This window comes from Mus pahari, chromosome 2 (genome assembly GCF_900095145.1).
Source record: "Mus pahari chromosome 2, PAHARI_EIJ_v1.1, whole genome shotgun sequence".
NCBI lineage: Eukaryota > Metazoa > Chordata > Mammalia > Rodentia > Muridae > Mus > Mus pahari.
In genome coordinates this window covers 91,042,502-91,064,704 of record NC_034591.1, presented here as the reverse complement: position 1 = coordinate 91,064,704, position 22,203 = coordinate 91,042,502, and the positions used below count along the sequence as shown (strand labels likewise).

Below are 22,203 nucleotides of genomic sequence, written 5' to 3'. Positions count from 1 at the left end.
TAGCCTGTTTCAGCGGGCAGCTTGGCTTGGTGGAGGCCACAACTGGGAGCACTGAGTGGCCTTCTGCGAGAGACTAGATGCTGCTCTTTATAGACGAAGGCCTGCTCCATTGCTCCCTAGGCGGATCCCAATGAAAAGAGACAGTCCGTAGTTTTAAAGCATTTATTGTCATGGCGGAGAATGGTGATGAGTAAAAACATACCCCACTTTCTCAGGGTGGACCTGAGGTTAAATACCTTTTGCAGGGAGGAGTGTCTGGGAAGGAGAGCTTAATTGGCTAAGTCCTTCAGACCTTTAGGTTCCTCATTAAAATGGAGAACTGTCTTGAGGCTAAGTGATCTATGGTCATGTTCTGTACCTGTGGAGGGGTTTGGGGCGTTGCCCTTACATGACTGATGGCCACAGAATTATGGAGAGCTGCAGCTTCATGTCAGGGTCCTGGTGTCCAGGAGCGTGGCAAAACTCCTACCATCCTTGCACGGTCACCTGCAGGGTCATCTGCAGGGTCACCGGGGTTTCAAACATAGCTCAACCAGAAACCAGTCTGCCTTTCACGATCCCACAGAGAAGTGCTGAGATGTTGACTGGACCTTTCAGCTGTGGAGGCGTGTGACTAATGAGAGCAGAGTTACAGCAATGCTCAGGGTCTGCTTCAGACTACAGCACTGTGAAATGGGAAATGATGAAAGAAATCAATGGAGTCGGGGGGGGGGCTTTCAAGGAGTTAGCCCTAAGAGCATGCTTCAATTAGAGAGCCCCAAAGGGTTGGGTTATGCGATGTGGTGTCAAAGGCCTCCCTGTTTACAAGACTTGGGATTTTGTTATAGAAATACAACAGGTAGACAGCTTGCAAGCCCCACCTAAGACACTCCCTTATCATCCTAATTGCCTCATAGGTTGGCCTGGGGAAAGGCCTCAAGGCAAGAGGCAATGTGGAAGAATGGCTTGGTAAGGTGGAGGAAGCCATGTTCACATCTCTCCGCCGCCTGTGCAAAGCTGCCATCGCTGATTACCAGGGGAAACCCAGGACAGAGTGGGTGATCGCTGGCCACCCTTCTCAAGTAACACTCTTGTTAAATTCTCTTTGGGAGCCTGGTCTGGTGCAGATAGCACACGTATGGTGGGGGTGTTATTGCAGGTGATCCTGCACATGTATGAGGGGATGTGTTACTGCAGGTGATCCTGCACATGTATGAGGCGATGTGTTATAATACAGCACATGTATGAAGGGGTGTGCTACCATATAGCACATGTATGAGGGGGCATGTTGTTGCAGGTGATCCTGACCATTTCTCAGATCATGTGGTGCCGGGATTTAACTGAGAGTCTAGAATGTGAAGGTGACCACGTGGAAGCCCTGGAAAAATTTGAACAAGTAAATTTTGAAGTAAGTCCTTTCCCAGAGAGGCAGTGGACACATTGTCATGCAAGATGATCCCCATGTGGTTTTAATTGTGATTGATGCAAATTCACTTTATTTCAGAAGTTCTACTGTGCTGATAATGACTTCCAAAGCTTTGGAGTTCTTACTGAAGCCACTGTGTTCTGTTTTTCTTAGGGATACTTCCTTAATGCTTATTTAATATTTGTGTGAATGACTATAAACTAGCGGGGAAAGCAACTTAAGGGGAAACTTAAGGGTTATTTATAGTGATTTTCAAATATTTAGACATAACTGTGTTTTCTAGGATCAATGTGGTGGTTCAAATGAGATGTCCCCCATAGTTTTGGTATTTGAGTGCTGGTCCCCAGTTGGTAGTTTTCTGGGAAGGCTTAGGAGGTGTGGCCTTTTTAGAGGAAGTATGTCATTGGGGGTGGGCTTTGAGGTGTCAGAACCTCATGCTATTCCAAAAGTGAGCTCTCTATTTCAAGCCTGGGGCTGAAGATGAGTCCTCAGCTTCCCGCTTCAGTCATGGTACCTCCTCTCTGCCGTCATGGACTCAGACCCTCTGAAACAGTAAGCCCAAACAAACACCTCCTGCTGTAAGTTGCCTTGACCATGGTGTTTTAGCACAGCAGTAGAAAGGTAACTATTACAACTAGGATGGTTCTCACAGAAATGTATATTTTCATTAACAATTGTTAAGTGAAGCCAGCATTGTCATGCATGCCTCAAAACACAGTGTTGTGGGGCAGAGACAGGTGGATCCCGGGAACTGGTCAGCTAGCCAGCCTGGCAAAAAGAACAAACTTCAGTCGCAGTGAGACTCTGTCTCCAGGCAATAAAACAAAAAGCAATGGGGGAAAACACCCTGTGTCCTCTTCTGGCATCTGCATGCATGTGAGGCTTAATATGCAAGCACACAATTTTTTTAAAGTATTGCAAATGAACAGTACAGTATTTCTAAACACAGTGTTGGGCACCAGATCTCTAGAACCCATTCATCTTACCAAACTCTACAGTTTCCTGTCTGTTGAACAGCAACAACCGCTGCCCTATCCCCAGCCCTGGCAACCACTCTTCTTTTCTGTATGAGTTTGATGACTGTAGACACCTCACTCCTGAGACTGGCTTGTTTCATTTAACTTGATGTCCACCCAACTCATCCATGTTGCCTGTCACCTGCGACAGGATTTTCTTCCATTTCTGGCTGAATGCTAGTCCATTGTGGGTACAGGACACATCTTCTTTCTCCAATAATCCAGTGATGGGTTTCTTTGTGCCAACTGTGAAAAATCATGCTCCTTAAGGCTGATTTTAATTTTTTGACACATATGTTCAGAAATGGGGTTACTTGGTCACACACTAATTCCTTTTGTTTTTTAGAAACCTCTGTGTTTTGGAGAACCCTCCATACCATGTCTTATCCATATGTCCCAACATCATCTTCCTGCCAGCAGGGTACAGGAATCCCAGCTCCACATCCTTGCCAGTGCTTCTTAGATTTTTATCTTTGATAACAAGTTTGAGGTGACATCACACTGTGTTTTTTTTTAACTATTTGTTTGTTGACAATTTTGTACATGTACTTAGTGCAATCAATTTATTCTTGCCCCTACTCTCTCTTATGTGTCTTCCACCCCTATAATCCCCTCACACTCTTTAGAAACCCCTTTCACACATCCATGTCTTTCTGTGTTCTTGTATGACCCACTAATTTTAACCAGGGTCACTTACTTGTACAACCACAGGTTTGAAACTAACTATTGGAACCTGGTGGACTCACTACTGGTCACATAATGAAGGCAACGACTGACCTTCCTCTCACATCCCATGAGTAACTACCAATAGTTCAGCAAGGAGGGGTATGCCCATTGACAGACCTAGCCTAGTGCACCCCCAACTCAGACAACTGTGGCTGCTATGACATCATGTGATGGCTGAACCGTGCCATGAAGATGACATTCCACAGTCTTTCTCTGTCTTCTGGCTCTTACTGGCCTCTGCTCTCTCTTCTGTTATGTCCCTTGTGCCTTAGAGAGGGCACTGTCAATGTCCCATTTAAGGCTGAGCATTCAATCTTTGCTGTCTGTGATGGTTTGTTGGTTTGTTGGTTGGTTTGTTGGTTGGTTGGTTGGCTGGTTGGTCAGTTGGTTGGTTGGTTGTCAACTTGACATACACTAAAAAGCTGGAGTCATCTCAGGAGAGGGAACATCATCTGAGATTTGCCTTTGTAAGATTGCCCTGTGAGCATGACCGTGGGGAAATTTCCTTGACTAATGATTGATGTGGGAGGGATCACCCCATTGTAGGTGGTACAGTCCCTGAGCAAGTGATCCTGGGGTGTACAAGAAAGCAAACTGAGCAAGCAATGGAGAGCAAGCCAGGAAGCAGAACTCTCTGTGGCCTTTGAGTTTCTACCTTGAGCTCCTGTCCTAGTTTCCCTGGATAACAAACTAACTTGTAAGTGGAAATGAACCCTTTGCCCCAAAGCTGGTTTTTTGTCACTGTGGCTATCTAGGCAATAAAAAGCGAACCAGGACACCATTAGAATCTTGCACAGCCGTTGTCCATCACTGTTCATTGAAAAGAGAAACTTCTCAGATAGAGATGAGGATAGCATGTGCTTAAAATTTTCATAATTTTATTTTTCTTATATTAAGGTTTTGATGGTTCGATACCTAATAACTAGAGATATTCAATATCTCATATATATATATATATATATATATATATATATATATATATATATGTTACCATTAAAGTGGCATTAAAGTCCTTTTCTCACCTTTTAATTGGGTTATTTGCTATTTTATTATTGTTATTTTACAGTGCATATAAAAATCAATTCAAAGAAGATTCAGGAAGGATTTAAACACATGACCTAAAGTTGTAAAGTTCCTCAACATTTTCCTTTGCATTGATTTCCTGGCCATGATGGCAAACACAAAACCAGTCGTTGGGTCTATGCCAAATTAAAATCCTTTTCCAGCAAAGAAACCAATTAAGAGAGCGAGACACAATCGAGACAACAAAGAAATACTATCTACCTGCCGTGTGTCCAACAAGGACCTAGGTCCTGTCTTCAGCTCCAAATTTAATTACACTTGAGTTGCCGCTGCATTTCTAAAGATTCACCCTTGAAATAGAACAGGGGAAGTGAGCAGCTGCCCAGAGAGAAACAGAAACAACACAGGGAGACAGGGAGATTGTCAGTGTGGGTCTTCCTCCAGAAGAGAGACGTGTGTCCCCAGAGAAAGTCCCATGGTCATCTGTATATGTGAGCTCTGATCCGGGCACAACAGTGAGAATCCAGCCCCAAGGTGTAAGACCCACCACAGGCACCATTCTACTTTGATAAAGATATTCTAATTTAGGGTGAATCAGAAGCTGAAATATTTGTATTTATGTAGTCATTGGCCTGGCTAAAATGTTCTGCAAATTTTTTTATTAGCAATAGTAGAAAATGACCCCAGTGAATCAGAAGTACCACCAGTCTGGCCTTGAACTCTGTGTGGATCAGGATAGCCCCAAACTTCCAGAAATCCACATGCTTTTGCCTTTGAGTGCTGGGATTAAAGGCATGTGCCACCATGTCTGATAAATTTCTAGGTAGAGCAAAAGACTTCGCCATGTGCCAGAGGCTTTCCTGAAGCAAATGTCCACTCAGGTATACTTTTGCTATTTCACAGCTGTGTGACAACCATTCAGTTATTGACCCTCTCTGATCATCAGTTGGCTTCAAGGCAAAAATGGTGTCTAAATCTTAAATACGAAAAAGATAATCTATGCTTCGTAGCAGTCTTACGGGAATTAAAACTGTCTTACTTGGCCACAGAATTATAAAATTTTCTAGTTAGATGATTTTTTTAACCACATATCTACTTTAAATCTAATAATGAAAACACTGCAAGATGAGGTTGAAAATTCACTGCCAAAATTCTTTCCTTCGTAGAGATTAAATGCCCTGGCCGCAATAGTTCGAGGCAATCTTCCTAAATTACACAGAAACATCCTCACTGCATTGATTACCATCGATGTGCACGCAAGAGATATAGTTTCTGAACTGGTTCAAGCCAAGGTAAATGCTTCATTGAAGGAAAATGGCACGGCAAGACGCAAACCCCATGTGTCTCGCCCACCCATCACTTCTGTCACCGATGCAGGTAGACGCAGCTGACTCCTTCGACTGGCAGCGGCAACTGCGCTATTACTGGGACGTGGACCTGGATAACTGTGTGGCTAGAATGGCGCTGTCCCAGTACACCTACGCCTACGAGTACTTGGGAGCGTGCCCGAGGCTGGTCATCACTCCTCTCACAGTACGTTACCAAGCACTGAGGTTCACTCACACTGGCCCGGGGCCATCGTGAAGGGCTGCACCACCACCACATTTTTACAAAGCAAAGACTTGCGTTGCTTGATTTGTGTGCCTGGGTCTGCAAGTACATTTCCTCTAGAAACTTTCATGGTCAGGGAGATGTCTCATTCTGGAAAGTGCTTGCCATGCAGGCATGAAGAGTTGGCTTCAGATTTGCAGCACCCATATAAGAAGCTGGGCGTGGAGGCCTGGACTGCAATCACAGTGTTGGGAAGCAGAAACAGGAAGATCCCTGCAGATCACGGGCCAGCCACTCAAACAAATCAGTGAGAGACCCTGGCTTAAAAAGTAAAAGAGAAAGGCACCTAATGTTGACCACTGACACGCACACACACACACGCACGCACGCACGCACGCACGCACACGCACACAAACACTTCTGTCCAATAAATGAATCAGGCCTATGAATTTGTATTTAAAGCCAGTTCTCTTCGATAACAAAAATTGATTGTTTTCTTCAGGATCGCTGCTATCTTTGCCTCATGGGGGCTTTGCAGCTTGACCTTGGAGGTGCACCAGCTGGTCCCGCTGGCACAGGGAAAACAGAAACCACCAAAGACCTAGCAAAAGCGCTCGCCATCCAGTGTGTGGTCTTCAACTGCTCTGACGGTTTGGACTACAAGGTCAGTTGTAGTCTTTAATCTGAATGTGTTTTTTAATCTTAAATGCTTTCATCAGCTCTCTTCATTTGCAACATGAATTTAAGTGAGGAGAAACTGAGGTGAGGTGGAACGGAGGAGAGAGTGGTACTAAAGAAGGATGAACAGACAGAGCAGGTCAGCATGCTGTGAGCCAGCTCATCTGAGTAAAAACCAACTCAGGGGAGACTTGTCAAAGAGTGAACCGGCTAGGCAGTGAAGAATGCTTGCTGCCCCTTGGGAAATCCTGAGTCCCTTTCCCAGCAGCCACATCAACTGGCTCACAACCATGCATAACTGGAGCTCCAGGGTGTCTGGCGCCCTCTTTTGGCCTCCACGGACACTGCATGCCTATGCACACTTACACAGAAACACACACACACATAATAAAATAATCTCTTAAAATCCATGCATAAGTAAGTGCAATAAAAGGAGAGATGGGCTAGACTGCATTCAGGGAGGACTCAGGAACAAAATGTAGCTTTACAGGAGAAGATGGACTGTTTAGAAACTTCTGGCAATTCTTTTCCTCAAAACTTTCTCCCTGCAATTTATTTTTCTCCTTTACATCATGGTTTTACCACATGGGAGCAGGTGTGAGTGTAAACACACAAATAAAGACACACACACACACAGAGGTAAGGGAAGGAGAGAGACCTGTACCTGTGCTTGCTGGAACAGGAGGAAGAGTAGTAACTAACTGTACAGTTCACTTGACCTTGAGACAAAAAGTGCATCAGTTCCATTCTTAGAAACATGCATACTGTAAAGGACCATCAACCAAAAATTCCAGTCTTCAAAGACATTATACTCTATAGATGGCACAAGTGCACAGTATTTCTCGCTCACCATTAGGATTCTGCTATAGAATAAATCAACAGGGGCTGGAAGGTGGCTCAGCCCCGCAATTAGGAGCACTGGAAGCTCTTGCAAGCTTCAGGTTCAGTCCCCAGCACACATATGGTGGCTCACAATGGTAACTTCAGTTCCAGGGGACGCAGCTCCCTCTTCTGGCTTCAGTGGACACTGCATCCCCATGGTGCACATACATAATGCAGACCAAATATAACATAACATAAAAATAGATCTCTTATAAAAAGAAAAAGAATGAATCGAGGCCCTCTGCTCAGTGTTCTCGTGCATGCCTGCCACAGTGGTTCAGAGGCAACGGAAGTTCCCACTAGTGAAATTCCCCAAGGTCTTTTCAAACAGTCAAGTTTGTCTCTTCCATGTGTTTTTGTTTTTTTTTTTTTTTTTTTTTTGAGAACCTGTAAATATTTTCCAGAGTTCAATGGAGGTTATTAATGAAAATTCCTTGAGAACACATGCTCTAGATTATCATTTCATGTAAGAGAAAAATCAGATTTAAACCACTTAGCAGGGGGCAAAGGGATATGTCCTCTTGTAGAAATGTGCTCGATGCTAGATGTTGCTCACTGTAGCTAGAAGACCATCGGCAGCACCATCCCTGAAACCACCCTTCGACAGTGTCTTAGCCCCAGATTGTAAACATGGGAGGAGACCAGCGAGGCAGCCTGAAGCTGATCAGCTTTGCTTGTGTTTCAGATGATGGGGCGCTTCTTCAGTGGCTTGGCACAGTCAGGGGCCTGGTGCTGCTTTGACGAATTCAACCGGATTGACATAGAAGTCCTGTCGGTCATTGCCCAGCAACTCATCACCATTAGGAATGCCAAAGCCGCAAAGGTGAGAGCTCGTGCTGGCTGGCTGTTAATGTAGCTTTCTCAATTGGTCATGCATCCAGCAAGCAGTGCCTTAGGAAGGAGATCGTTTCAGGGTAATCGGCGGATGCCACAGAACTTCCCTGGGTATATGAAGTCCCGGTCTAAGCAAAATGAAGAAATACACGCTGTGCTGGATCCTGGGGATGCAGTGACCCTAATGCCTGAGCTTGGGAAACCCTTCTTCCCACTCCAAAATACACACACACACACACACACACACACACACACACACACACACACACACACACTTCCTCATTTTTCGTCTCTTGATTTGGACATTTACATACCTGCTGTTTCTTTAACGCCCTCTTTTCTGGGCCACACCACTGTCTTTGTGGCTTCCAGGATCTACAGTGTTGGTGGGAAAATAGAGGAGAGAGCCTGGAAGCCCAAGGAGCCCATAGGTCTTCAAGCCAGCTCTTCAGAGCTCACTACTGGAAAATCTGAGGGTCAAATGAAGATTCTGAGTGACCCTGCTACTTAACACACCCTCATTCCTGAAGAAGGGGGTTTGTATTTGGCAGGAGATAGCTATGAACGATGGACTGACTAGGTTTGGTCACCAACGAGCCACACAGTTTGGCCTTCACAATCCAGAACCTTCCTCATCCCCTCAAGGGAACTAACTGCCACAAGTCCCTTAATTCCTCCCTCAGCCCCTTCCAGAAGACACCGGACTTCCTAAGACTCCATCCATAGGGTTGGGGGGGGGTCCCCTTGGTATTATTAAGTCCAACATGGAAACCCCAGCAGGCCACTCTCCCAAACTCTATCCTAGTGGTATAGGAGAACATAGACTCTGTCCCTTTACAGTCCCTACAGTCCTTTTCCACAAAGCTGGAGATGAAGCTGGGCTTCAAGTCTGCTCCTGCATGTTCCTATGACTCCTGAGTCCTGTGTATGATGACGGAGGAGACAAACCATGCAGGAAACAATTCAAAATATTTTAATTAAAAAGAAAAAAGTTAAGGTTTTTTTTTTTTTATGACCTCTGCAAAGTAGGGAATTATAGAAAAGAAAGAAAGTTGGGGCTGGACTTTTAGTGAGTGGCTGAGGGAGCCAATCTCTGTGGTGCATTTGTATTTGCATCAACCCTTTGTGGAGGAGATGGATGCAGGTGAAGATGATTCAAAGAAGTAGAGAATTATTTCTACAGGCATCACAGAAACACGCCTGAATCCAAGGGACTCCTACCATCTGCATCCAGTCCTGCTTCCCACCTACTCTGTGAAGATGTGGATTAAATGCAAGGATTTCCAGATAGATTTTGCAAATCATTACCATCTTGCTGAGTAACCCACCTAGAGCAAATCTGGAGATCAAAGGGGGCAGGAACCAGAGAGAATGGAGGCTGCTTGAAGCATTCCCAGCTGGAGTGTAGCTCTGTAGTTCTAGTTGGCTACACCATCTAAAACCAATGAAGAAACTAAAACATGTTTAGAGTCTTGGACAGTACAAGTATCCGTTCTGCAACAGCCAGAACACCCACCATTTTCTTCCCAGGCAATGACACAGGGCTTAGCTCTACCTGAGTCTTCCTCTATAATCTCATGTGGTATTGGGGGTTCATTGTGGGTCCCAGGTTCTGCCTCTCTTCACTGGCAGTTGGGCACCACCAATTCACCAGCTCAGAGAGGAGATCAGAAATGGGGGTCTGCAGTCCGTGTTTCCCCACCAGGCAGGAGAGGGAAAGTGGAGCATTAACCAGCCAGGATCTGGTCCAATGGGAGCAAGTGCCAGAGGGGTCCCAGAGGGGCAGAAGAAGAGAAAGGTCTTCTATGGGAGTCTTAGTGTCATGGCTCCTTTAAGCAAAGACCTTCCCGGTGGTGATCTTTAATGAAGCAGCTCTCTGAGAGGATCCTCATTTGTTTGTATTGCTTTATTAGGGGTGTATGTGGATGCATATGCTTTATTTGGGGTGAGCCAGGGATTGTATACTTTTGGGGGGAAAGGCATGAGAATATCCAGGAAAGGAAGGTCATTGGCTGAAGGATACATCTAGATACCTAATTAGTATGGAGAAGAACTCCAGGTGCTCTGCTCTGTGATTGAGTGCCTGGGGTCCTCTCAGTTGGTGGTAGTGGTTAAGCATTCCAGAGCAGGCATTGGAGGCTGAGTGAGGCAGCTCCACTCTTACTGGCTCAGATCTCTGAGATTCCCTGGGTTTGAGCATGCCACAAGCCCTACAGTCCCAGGCCTAGCACAGCACTTTCATCCAGTGGCCCAACTCAGAACCTTGGCTTCATCTCTGCCTTGTCTCTTTAGCATCAGCCCAGAATCTAAAGTATCTCTGGATGGTGTGAATTGCATCTGCTGGGAACCCTTCATTCTTAAATTCTGGCTCTTGTCTCCCCCATGATGATTCTCACACATATCCCAGTCTGTAGTTTGCCCAAACTGTCCATGGCCACCTCAACTCCATCACTCTCAAGTCCTTTTTTCCCACAAGCAATGAGACAACGGGGCAATTCTTTAGCTTAGAGTGCAAGAGCCCTGGTGCTCAGAGCCCAGTGGACTCATAATTTTCTCTGTGTCATGAAAAATCTCTGACTAGGAGCAACTTTAGAGAATTGGGCTTTATTGTGGCTTACAGTTAAGGATGCGGTCCATCATGATGGAGAAGGGATGGAAGTAAAGGCTTAGAGACTAAGACCTGGTAATGAAGGTACAGTGCTAGGAGCCTGAGGTAACTGGACAGTTAGGAAATAGAAAGCAGACAGGAAGTAGGCCAGACTACAGAACCTCAAGGCCTACCTCTAATGATGCACTTTTTTTCCAATGAGGAGCTGCCCCCTCCAAGTTCGACAGCCTTCTGAAACAGCACCACCAGTTAGGAAGTGACTGTTCCAACAAAGAGCCTAAGGGGGACATTTCCCATTCACTCCACAGTGCCAGGCCTAGCTATGCTATCATCCAAACTCTGTTGTTATCCTTTAGCAAAGTGGGTTTCTGCTTGTTCCCTGAATGTGCCCTGTTCTATATTATGTTTGTGCCTCTTGCCTGAAAAACTGTCCAATTATCAATTCAAAATGCCCTTCCTCATGTTTCAGGTCTCCAGGAGCCTGGCTGATCCCTGCATGTGTTTTGAATGCACAGACACACACACACACACACACACACACCACTGTTGCATCTGCCACATGAGATGGTCAGAGCGTCCAGGTCTGGCTGCACACAGCAGACCTCAAGCATGAGCATCCTTCAACTCTGTGTCCCCCTGGGTGACCCAGGGCTTCAACCTGCAACCGGTGTTCAATAATCATCTACTGTTAAATGAAAGCGAGGGAGCCGTGCTGTGGCAGAGAGGCGCCCCGGAGCTCAAAGACTACAACTAGGCTGAAATTTCTCTGGGGAGTCCCAGAAAGTAGGCATGGAAAGGGTAGACTGAAGAGTTCAGCAGACGGTGAGACCAGAGGCTTGCAGAACTGGGTCAGGAAGGAGCATAGAACCTGAGCAGGGCAAGGCTGGGATCAAAGAGTGGTGAACACTGACCCCGGAGGAGCCAGGGCATAGGCAGAGCAAGAGAAAGGTTCCTCAGCCCCACGGCCGAGGTGTTCATTTAACCTCTCTCTCCCACCAACAGCTCTCCAGATTCATGTTTGAGGGACGGGAAATCAAGCTCGTTATGACATGTGCGGCTTTCATCACCATGAATCCTGGCTACGCGGGCAGAACCGAACTGCCGGACAACCTGAAGGCCCTGTTCAGACCGATGGCTATGATGGTTCCCAATTACGCACTGATTGCCGAGGTGAGTGAGCTTCAGACTCTCACGAAGCAAGGTTTTCTGCAGTTTGTTTTAGTTGCCTTCTAATTCTCGAAAGACAGAAACTCCTTTTACTTCCTAGTTTCATTTTTGTTATGGTGGTGAAATGCCTCAACCCAAAGCAACTTAGGAGAGAAAGGATTTATTTTGGCTAGTAATTTCAGAATGCAGGCTGTCAAGCCTGAGAAGGGGGCAGGAACTTAAACCCGTGAGTCACACCCGCAGGCAAGAGCAGAGAGAAATGAATGTATGCTTGCTTACTTATAGTCAGCTCACATGCACACCCGGTCCAGGAACCAAATGCAGGGAATGGTGCTGCCCACAGTGGACAGGTCTTGCCCCTCAGCAATCAACCCAATTCGCCATAGACATAACCACAGGCCAACCTGATGCAGACAATTCCTCATTGAGAGTCTCTTCCCAGGCGATCCTAAGAGTGTGACAAGTGAACAGTTGTCACCATCTTACTTTCTATGCATCCAAGCAATCATTACTCACCCTGAGTAAACAGATTGCTTCATTCCGCATGCATATTTAGTTTTCAGTCTTACTGCCAATATCCAGAATGCCTCAGCTGCTTTATAGAATATAACCGATTCCTAAAACTGGAATGAACCAGTGAACCCCAGTAATTAACCCATCTACTGGGGTTTAATCAGTTCATCTCTAGGAGTTAAAATGTCTAGATTGGTTATTAAAAAGGCAGTATTATCCTCATTTCTCTGTGGATATAAATTTAATTAGAGTCAAGAAGTATTGGAGCCCAGTCTGGTGCCTCGTGCCTGTAATCCCAGGACTCAGAAGGCTGAGACAGAAGGATTACTGTGAGTTCAAAATCAGCTTGGGTAACAGAGTGAGACATCATCTCAAAAAAAAGGAATAAAATAGGAAGAAGTAGTGTTGGGTAAAAGCTATATTAATCATTTGAGTATTAATAATAGTTTGTAGCTGTTTGAAGAAAAACCAGTAGTCATTAATAAATTAATTATGATTGTTTATTGTTTCTATATCTATCAAGGAATCTTTGTTTCAATCTTCTTGGTCTTTCATTCTAGCTAAGAATCTATGTGTATAAACTTTACATGTGTTTCTCAAAGCACTTTTAGTTGAGATACACTTTATATACAATAAAGTACACACAGTTCATAAAGACATGAGCAAATGTTTGCACAAAGATTCATCTGTCTGGCGCCAAGACCAAAACACTGGGCTCCTTTACAGAACTCCAAAAGCTCCCTTGAGCTCTGTGCTGTGTTTCATACTGATGGGCACTTCCCCTTTTAGAATGGAATTTCTCGGAAAGAACCCATTACTCCTGCGGCTAATAGATTCCTTTGAATTATTAAAGACTCTTTTACCTGAAGTAAAAGGAATTGATTAAGGCTAGACAAGACCAACTCTAGAGGACTTTCTACTTGAATTAGCATAATGCTTGATTAGTTCATTCAGAGGTGTCCTGTTTCTCTGTAGTGGTGCGGAGGACAGCTCACAGAAGCAGTGCCTTTGCTCCCATCTCTCTCTAGGACCTGCTCAAGATTGTGCTCACACCTCCCACTTGTCCCCAACACAAGCCCTGTCCTTTCCCTCTGTGGCTGAGGAATCAAGAGAAATTGATCATGCATACCGTCTAGGCCGTGTCTTCCCTCCGCTGCTTACATTTGTCTTATTCTGAGCAAAAGTCATGTCCGAGCTTATCTTCCTCCCTACCTCTTAAGCTTATGGGGTGTGTGACCTTGTGGCACATTGCATCTCCAAGTCATTAGGCAAGATTAGCTGTCAGTAATTTTCTGTTCTAAACTTGGAGCTTGGGGTACGTAGCTTAGCAGACTCTAGCAGGGCTCTTGTGTCTGGACTGAAATTGGCTGGAGGCACCTTTGAGAATGGACTGGCATCATATAGTATTTCTCACACAATCACCTACAGTGTGCAGAGCACTGTGAAATCAGCAGTGGAAGGGGCCCAGAGAAAGCAGAAAGCACTGAGTGGGTTGTATACACAGTTCAAACCCTGCTTTTGAGCTCACCCGTTATGGGTGTGATGAATATGATACCCGGGCATGATAGACAGAAGGAAGACTCCACTCCTCCCTCTGCTGTGGAAGACACTAAGATTCAGGCCACAAGATGGCTCAGCAGCTAAAGGCACTTGCCACACCCTGAAAACCTGAATTTTATCCCTGCGATTTCCACAGGCATGAAATGATGCATACCCATCATGTCTCTCTGTACCAATGATGTCTGATGTCTCTCTGTCTCTCTGTCTCTCTCTCTCACACTAGATAGATAGGTATATAGATGATAGATAGACAGATAGATAGATAGATAGATAGATAGATAGATAGATAGATAGATAGATAGATGTAAATGGAGACGGTAGCTCTCTGGGATGGAGAGGGTCTGAAAATCCTATGTTTAGTGGCCTTGGCTAAAGGGGCCAAAGCAGTAACCCCACCCCAGCAGAGTCGCTCTCCTCAGCCTGGAGAAGCCTGATTCTTGCTTTTGTGTTCAGAGTTTACACCACCATTCAACCTCTATGTGAACATTTTTTTTTTAATCTACAAAGTTGCCCCTTAAGCCAAAGTGTCACCAAGGCTCCATCACCATCTGTAGAGACAGGAGACTCACACTCACGCATCCTGGGACACAGAACACTCTTTCCATCATATCTCTTACTTTTTCTCATTGCCATTACAATACATCAGATTAAAAAAAAAAACTCAAGTAAGAAAGGTTTGCTTTGGATCACAGTTTGGGGGTACAGAAGAGGTAACATGGTTGCAGGAGTGTTCAGTAGCTGGCCACATCATTATAACACTCTTGAATCTTTCTGTCTCCTCACTAAGCAATGGAAAGGTGCACTGCCGGGGTAGATGGCAAGTACGTCTGTAGCCAACTGATGTTTTGCAGACAAGACAATGGGAAACACTGCATCATGTTGTCTCTCCTAGGTGATTCTGTATTCTGAAGGATTTGAATCGAGTAAAATACTCGCAAGGAAGATGACACAGATGTACAAGCTCTGCAGTGAGCAGCTATCGCAGCAGGACCACTACGACTTTGGCATGAGGGCCGTCAAGTCTGTACTGGTCATGGCTGGGTAAGAAACCCAAGGGGAAATTGCTCAGTTAGGAAATTGCGTGGCCATGTGGATATGAGTTCCATCCTGAGAAGTCATGTAAGAAAGCCAACCATGGCTGTGTATGCTTGCAAGCAGTCTCGGTGCTGACGAGGCAGAAACAGGCAAATCCCTGGGCCCACTGACCAGCCAGTGCTCCTGAACTGGTAAGCTTCAGGCCAGTAACAGACCTTGCCTTACAAAACAAGGTGGATGGCTCCTGAAAGATGATATCCAAGGTTGTCCTCTGGTCCCATGTAATGTGATCACCCAGAGACAGACACATAGACACAGGGACAAACAGACACAGACAGAGAGACAGACAGGCAGGCAGGCAGGCAGAGAGGGATGAGAGACAGAGAAGAGTCTGGCTGAAACTCTAACCATGTAATCAAATGTAAGTAGGTGACTCCCAAGGGGTTTGAAAGTGTCTGATGGAAGTTAAGAGACTAATGAGCACGGGCTGCTGCTTTGTCACTTGTGTGACCCAAGGATGAATCTTCATCATGAGCCCAACTGGGCTCTATCTAACTAACTTGCATTTCTCCAGAGCTCCTCAAGTGCATTGGGTTCCAGAGAACAAGAGCCATTACCACAGCTAGAGAGAGGACTCAGTAGTTAAAAACATTTGCTTCTCTGGAGGGTCCCAACAGCTGTGTCTGAAGGCTTACCATCATCTATAATTCCAGTTCTAGGGGATCTTACTCCCTCTTCTGACCTCCATGGGCACAGTACTCACTCACTCACTCACTCACTCACAGATAACCACATATATTCCATACACAACAATCAAAAATAAAATCTATTTCTAAAAAGCCTTGGTCGCTGTCAGGCTGACTCAAAGGCTCACATCCTGTTATGCGCATGCTGGAAGGTGAACCCCACCCCATGTTGCCTGAATCCGCCTCAAGGGTTAAAAGGGACTTGGTTGTTTTTTTCTCAGTCCATGATTATGTCAGACTCTCTGTCTTCCCAGCAAGGATTCAAGTTCAAAACTAAGGTGGTTTCTAATCTCTAGGGAAGGAGGCTCTCATTTCAGGTTCCAGCTTTCCCCTTCGTGACTACCTGAACCTAGCATATCCTTGGTCCCTGATTTGCCCGGAGCCTAAAGTGGAATCTCTTCTCTTTTAAGCTCTTCCTCTCAGGGCAGGACTCGTTGAGCCCAGTTCAGTCTTATCCAGGATCCCTGACTCTTGAAGCTTGGCACTACCACCCCCACTCTCTGCCCCTTACTTTAGCCCACCAGACCCAGCACATCTCTTCCATACAGCATCACTGGGTAGCACACAGGGATCCGACGTGTTCAGAGAGCACAACTGCATCCCGATGTGTAAGACTGATGACTGCACAGTCATCGATCTACATGATGTGCCGAGGCCACCCTTCAGGCTGTGCCTGAAGGTTACTGCAGAGAAAGACAAACTAGACTATAACAGCTTTCGAGACAAGAGGGTAACTCTTTTGAATGGAGAATAAGAGCAGATGGGATTGGAGAGATGGCTCAGCAGTTAAGAGTACTTTCTGCTCTTCCAGAGTTTGATTCTCAGTACCCACAATGGGCCCACACCCACACTGGACAGCTCACTGCTGCCTGTAACTTCAGCTCCAATGGGTTTCACAACCCCCTTTTGGCCTTCATGGGTATATAAACACACTCAAAAAATAAAAATAAAGTATTTTTTTTTAAGAGTAGGTAAAAGAGAAAGGCAGGGCATTCTAGATAGAGGGAACTGAAAGTGACAGGGGTGTGAACCATTGTGATACACTCACAGGCTCTAAATGTGGATAGGACAGAGTCTAGATCTGTAGGGGATGGTGTTTGAGAACATGTCCCTGTCACTCTTCTCTAGGCTTTATAGAGAATGAAGGACTTGTCCCTGTGCTGTGATAGAGTCATTGAACATGCAGGTCAAGTCCTTAGCAGAAATCTCAGTCCCCGACTGAGTCCCTGTGAGTCCCTGATGCACAGGCCTAGACCATTCCAGCCTGTCTTACCTTCTCTCAGTGTCTTCTTAACAACTCTCTTGAATTTAGGTCTCTAAAAAGAGAGAACCCAGACCTCAGCGAAGACGTGGTCCTGATCAGAGCACTGCGAGACTCCAACTTGCCGAAATTCTTAACAGACGATGCTCTCCTGTTCAGGTCAGTGCCCAGAGCCCATGGCATCGAGCATTAGATCCATTAAAGGGAAAGGGTACCATCCAGGTGCCTTTTATGTCTTTAAAACCGGTGCATTTTGTGGAACTATGATGGCCCAGTGTTACGGAGGAAGAATTCGGGAGAGCTTGAACTCTGAATACTTGAGATGAGGATGACAGGAGTTGTCTCCCCACCACCCTCCCAACCTGGTGCCATAAAATCTGCTCTCCCACCATCAACCCTAGTAAGAATGTATTACCCTGACAGTTATCAGTCTTCACTCCTTGTTTGACCTTATAAGGTTCACACACACACACACACACACACACACACACACACACACCCTACAGCCCCTGAGTATGCAGATGAAGCCTCTTTCAACACCCCTGAACTGGCCAATTAATTTGTACACTGCCACACAAGTCTTGCCCCGGGGACCATGGCCACCTCCCCAGGGGCATAAATACCCCTCCTTTCTCCCTAGTGCACTGAGCCAGTTCTCTGAAGCTGTTCCCAGGGGGGTGTGTTCTTTACCCTAGTACTCAACAGCCAGCCAAGATCCTGCTTCGCCCACCTGTACCCTGCTAAGCTTCCCTCCCTCTAGTCTAGTCCTGTGCCCAAGGGGCCAGCCTATCCCAAGGGAAAGAAGCAAACACAGCTCCTCTAGACATCTGTGCATCCCTCTAAGAAACAGTCATGGGGGACATACTCACCTGTGAGCCACCACGTGGGAGGGGGCAGGAAGCGCAGGGGTTAAAAGTCAGCCTGGGCAATATGAACCTTAACTCTTAACAGCAAAAGTATAGACTAAACTTATCAACAGTATTCTAATCACCTTTTGTTGGTGGTGGGTTTTTTTTTTCCAAAATATTGATCACCAAATTGTGTCATTTTACAAATCAATATTTGGTTACAAATTCCTGGTCCTTAGATTTGAATTTAATATAAAATGACTGCTTTAATAGTTCTTTTTAAAGTTCATGTAATATTATGTTTCTCCAAGTTATATGCATATATACTTTAAAAAATAAAATAGTATATAAATTAGCCTCATAGAAATCAACACTTCCTTGCCTTCCACAAAGGCCATCCTTTCAGCTCTTCTGTTTATCTTGCTATCCCCTCCATACTTGGCACCATGCTTGTGCCATTTCCTGGTTTGTGGGCTTGGGATATTACATAACTATGGCAGATGGGAGCATACAGCCAGACCATCCCTCTCCTCTCCACTCATCCCCTCTGTACAGTTACACTGCAATACACTTGAGCTCAGCAGCCAAGATTTCCAGACTATTGTAACTGAACGAATTAATGGTCTGCTGTTAATTTCATTGTCTTGGTTTTGATATTTGGATATTATTTTCCATGCATATATCTTCCCAAAGGGAGTCTTGAAGCAGGTTCTCAGTGTCATAGACTGTGCATATGCATATGTGTATCTGTCTGTCTGTGTCTGTGCATGTCTCTGTGTGTTTGTGTAGGTACATGTGTATATGTGTGTGTATGCATGTACATGCGTGCACGTGTGCTGTCTTCCTCAACTGCTTTCCACCTTTGTTTTTTGAGGCACAGTCTCTCACTGAACCTGAAGCTCATTGATTTGGTTAGGCTCAATAGCCAATGAACTTCAGGAATCTGTCTGTCTCTGCCCACTTACTCTCCTGGTACTGGGTTACAGGTGTGCATTGCTACACAGGTCTTTGACATTGCTCCCTGGGATCCAAACAGGCACATTACTTTCTGAGCCATCTCCCCAGTCTTGCAAATATTTAATTTAAATGGATTCCATCTGGTTGACTCCAAAGAAGCTTTGGCCTTTTATAGTTACACAATTGATTTTAGGAAAATACTGATTTCCCCTCAAATGGAAAGAGCGGTCAAGGACAGAAGAATGTTTGCCTATTCAGGTATTCAGTTGCCTGAGCCTGCAAGTGTTAACCTCCCATTTTACTATTCTTAGATGATTTTCCCATGATGCTCCTTTAGTTACGTTTATAGGAACTCAAACCCTTTGCCTGCTATAAACAATGGAGCTAACTTTTTAAGTCTCCCATTCATTCTTTTTGGAAGAGGAGGGGACTGAGACAGGGTCTCACTGTGTAGCCCAGGCTGGCCTTAAACTTAAGATCCTATCCTCCTGCCGCAGCTTCCTGAGCTCTGGGATGACAAGAATGGGCTGTCATTTGTTCAGTACATGTATGGAGGAAGCCTTCTGTCCCACTGAAGTTCACTTTTTGCCTATTTAGATTTACTGTTTACCTTATCACCTTTTTATAGTTGTAGACTCCCTGTCTTCTGAGAAAGACCCCCTTAGCACAGTGTGCGAAGCTCGCCCCTTTCACTTCCCTCTGGTGCTTTTGCCATTGAGTGTCTTCATTCAGGGAAGTAGGCATCCATCTTCTACTATACCATTAAACATTTCTTCTTTGAAATCTGCACTATCCACGGTACTATGTGCCTATGTGCTACATAGGTGCATTTTCATCCTAGTCTATGTTACACGCTGAGCATGTCCCCCATGGCACTCTGCCCTCTCCATCTCCCTTCTCCCTCCTGTAGTCTCCTCTGTGCCTCTAAACCAGCCATTCTCAACCTTCCCAATGCTTTAAGATAGTTCCTCATGTTGTGGTGACCCCCAGCCATACAGTTATTTTTGTTGTCACTTTATTAATTCATAACTACAATTTTGCTGCCATTATGAATCGTAATGTAAATATCTGATATGCAGAATACCTGATGTGTGACCCCCCCAAAGGAGTTGCAACCCACAGGTTGAGAACCACTGCTAACAGTTTACTTAGGTTTTCATATCACACACACATATGTGTGCATCTCCAATATATCTGTGTGTCTGTTGTGCAATGGTGACTCTGCCTCTTTCTCACATAAATAACTATTTTCCAGAATCTGCACATCTCTTCCTTCCTTTCTTCCTTCATTTTCTATTTCCTTTAAAGATTTGATTTGTCTTCCGAAGTTTCCATCCAGTGGATTTTGATCAGTCACCCTCCTCCTCAACTCCTCCCAGGTTCCCTCCCTCATGCTGCCCAACTAATTTTATGTCTTTTTTTTTAAACCTCTAAGTCCCATTTGTGTTGCCAGTATATACTCTTGGGTGTTGGCCTTGCGCTGGAACATGGTCCATGGCAAAGTTAGTAAACGACCATAGTGTGGGAGGCTTTCAAGAGAGGAGAGCGGGGACACAGTGGTATAAAGGGCAAGCAGAATGATCAGGAAGGGTTAATGGGGTAGGAGTGAGAGTGGCGTAGAGGAGGAGGGATGGACAGATAACCAGCACTACAGACCTTTTGGAAAAGCCATATGTAAACCTACTACTCTAAAAGCTTCCTAAAATACATACACACCTATGTACAAAAAGAGTTGAAATGGAGTAACCCTGTAACTATCTGCCAAAGCTCCTATTAAATTTCTATTTTAGCTTCCATCTTATTTTTCCCAATATCTACAGATGGTTATAAGCACACTTACTGCTTCAGGGAAACATTGAGATGAAAATTTTCAATGTGTTGATAAATTCATCAGTTGGGTGTTTGATACTATCCTACCATGCCATGTGAGCTAGATAGAAATAGATCCTATTATTCATCCTGAAGAAAGTCCTGCTGTGCAGAAAACAAAACAAAACAACAACAAAAAAAACAAACAAACACTGGTCTGAGATACAGAAACCAAGATCACACAAGAGTTCAGAAAAAGGGGTGGACCCTGGCCCAGCCCAGGACAGACCTGTGCTTTGAATGATTAGCAGACTGTTCAGTTACTTATGCCAAGTGTGGGAAGGCAGGGATGGCTGGGGGCTCCTAACCTGTCATTTCTTTTTATCAGTGGGATCATATCTGATCTTTTTCCTGGAGTCCAAATCCCAGAACATGACTATGGTATTTTGCAGTCGACAATTGTGGACGTCATGATTAACCAGAACCTTCAGCCTGAGTTATGTATGGTCAAAAAGGTGATACAGTTGTATGAAACTATGCTGGTGAGACACGGTGTTATGTTAGTAGGACCAACGGGAGGTGGCAAGACCACAGTTTACCAAGTATTAGCAGAAACCTTAGGGAATCTGGAAAAGCTCAACACAGACAATCCTTTTTATCAGCCAGTAAAAACCTATGTTCTTAATCCCAAATCGATCACAATGGGAGAGTTATATGGGGAAGTCAATAACGTGACCTTGGAATGGAAGGACGGTTTGATGGCACTAAGTGTCCGAGCAGCTGTGAACGATACTTCAGAAGATCATAAATGGATAATCAGTGATGGGCCAGTGGATGCTCTTTGGATTGAAAATATGAATACCGTTTTGGACGACAACAAGATGCTGTGCCTGGCTAACAGCGAAAGGATTAAACTCACACCTCAGATCCACATGCTTTTTGAGGTAAATGCATGCCTTGCTGGGAAGTGAAACTGAGTTCACACATCAGAATCAAAAGCACAGCACCCCACGGTGGCATAGTTTTTATCATTTATCTGTGGAGGTATTTTATTTACTTGCTGAGTACTTATTAAATTATCCTTTGTGATAAGTGGACAACACCTGTCCTATGTTCCCATTTCTCTATAAAACAGAAGTAGAATTGGTTCTAGTTTCACTCGCTTTGTTTTGGAGACAGTTATGTATATGGCTTGCATAACTTGAATTTCTAGGTTAAAAATGCTGTCATCCATTCTGTGAACACATTATGCCACTATGCCAGGACTGGGCACTACCTTCTCTTTGTGAGAAGGGTGAGAGTCAAACACAGCTACAAAAACTCACAGAAATATCACCCATAATCTTGCTGTCCATCAGATATGTAGAATATCTGCTGTGCACCATGTATGTGGCTAGATGTTAGGATACAAAAATGGCAAATGAAAGGGGGAAGACAATGACTATCATGTACCCTTAAGAAGTAGATAAAAAAACCAATAAAAACTAAAGAATTAAAGCCGGACGGTGGTGGCGCACACCTTTAATCCCAGCACTTGGGAGGCGGAGACAGGTGGATTTCTGAGTTCGAGGCCAGCCTGGTCTA

General features: G+C 44.9%; 1 protein-coding gene and 1 non-coding gene across 2 annotated transcripts in view; both read left to right on the top strand.

The window, feature by feature from the left end:
* Window positions 1-22,203, top strand: part of Dnah6 (dynein axonemal heavy chain 6) — a 195,435-nt gene that overhangs the window by 59,744 nt on the left and 113,488 nt on the right. Inside the window, exons 25-34 of the mRNA XM_021190740.2 lie at window positions 897-1,061; window positions 1,277-1,387; window positions 5,337-5,462; window positions 5,548-5,703; window positions 6,224-6,385; window positions 7,967-8,104; window positions 11,726-11,893; window positions 14,856-15,004; window positions 17,057-17,164; window positions 21,008-21,563. Of these exons, the coding sequence (XP_021046399.1) occupies window positions 897-1,061; window positions 1,277-1,387; window positions 5,337-5,462; window positions 5,548-5,703; window positions 6,224-6,385; window positions 7,967-8,104; window positions 11,726-11,893; window positions 14,856-15,004; window positions 17,057-17,164; window positions 21,008-21,563 (1,839 nt within the window). The remainder of the gene's footprint in view (window positions 1-896; window positions 1,062-1,276; window positions 1,388-5,336; window positions 5,463-5,547; window positions 5,704-6,223; window positions 6,386-7,966; window positions 8,105-11,725; window positions 11,894-14,855; window positions 15,005-17,056; window positions 17,165-21,007; window positions 21,564-22,203) is intronic.
* On the top strand, window positions 8,875-9,079 carry LOC115063455. The gene has a single exon (XR_003843330.1). It is a non-coding gene; the product is annotated as a small nucleolar RNA SNORA73 family (small nucleolar RNA).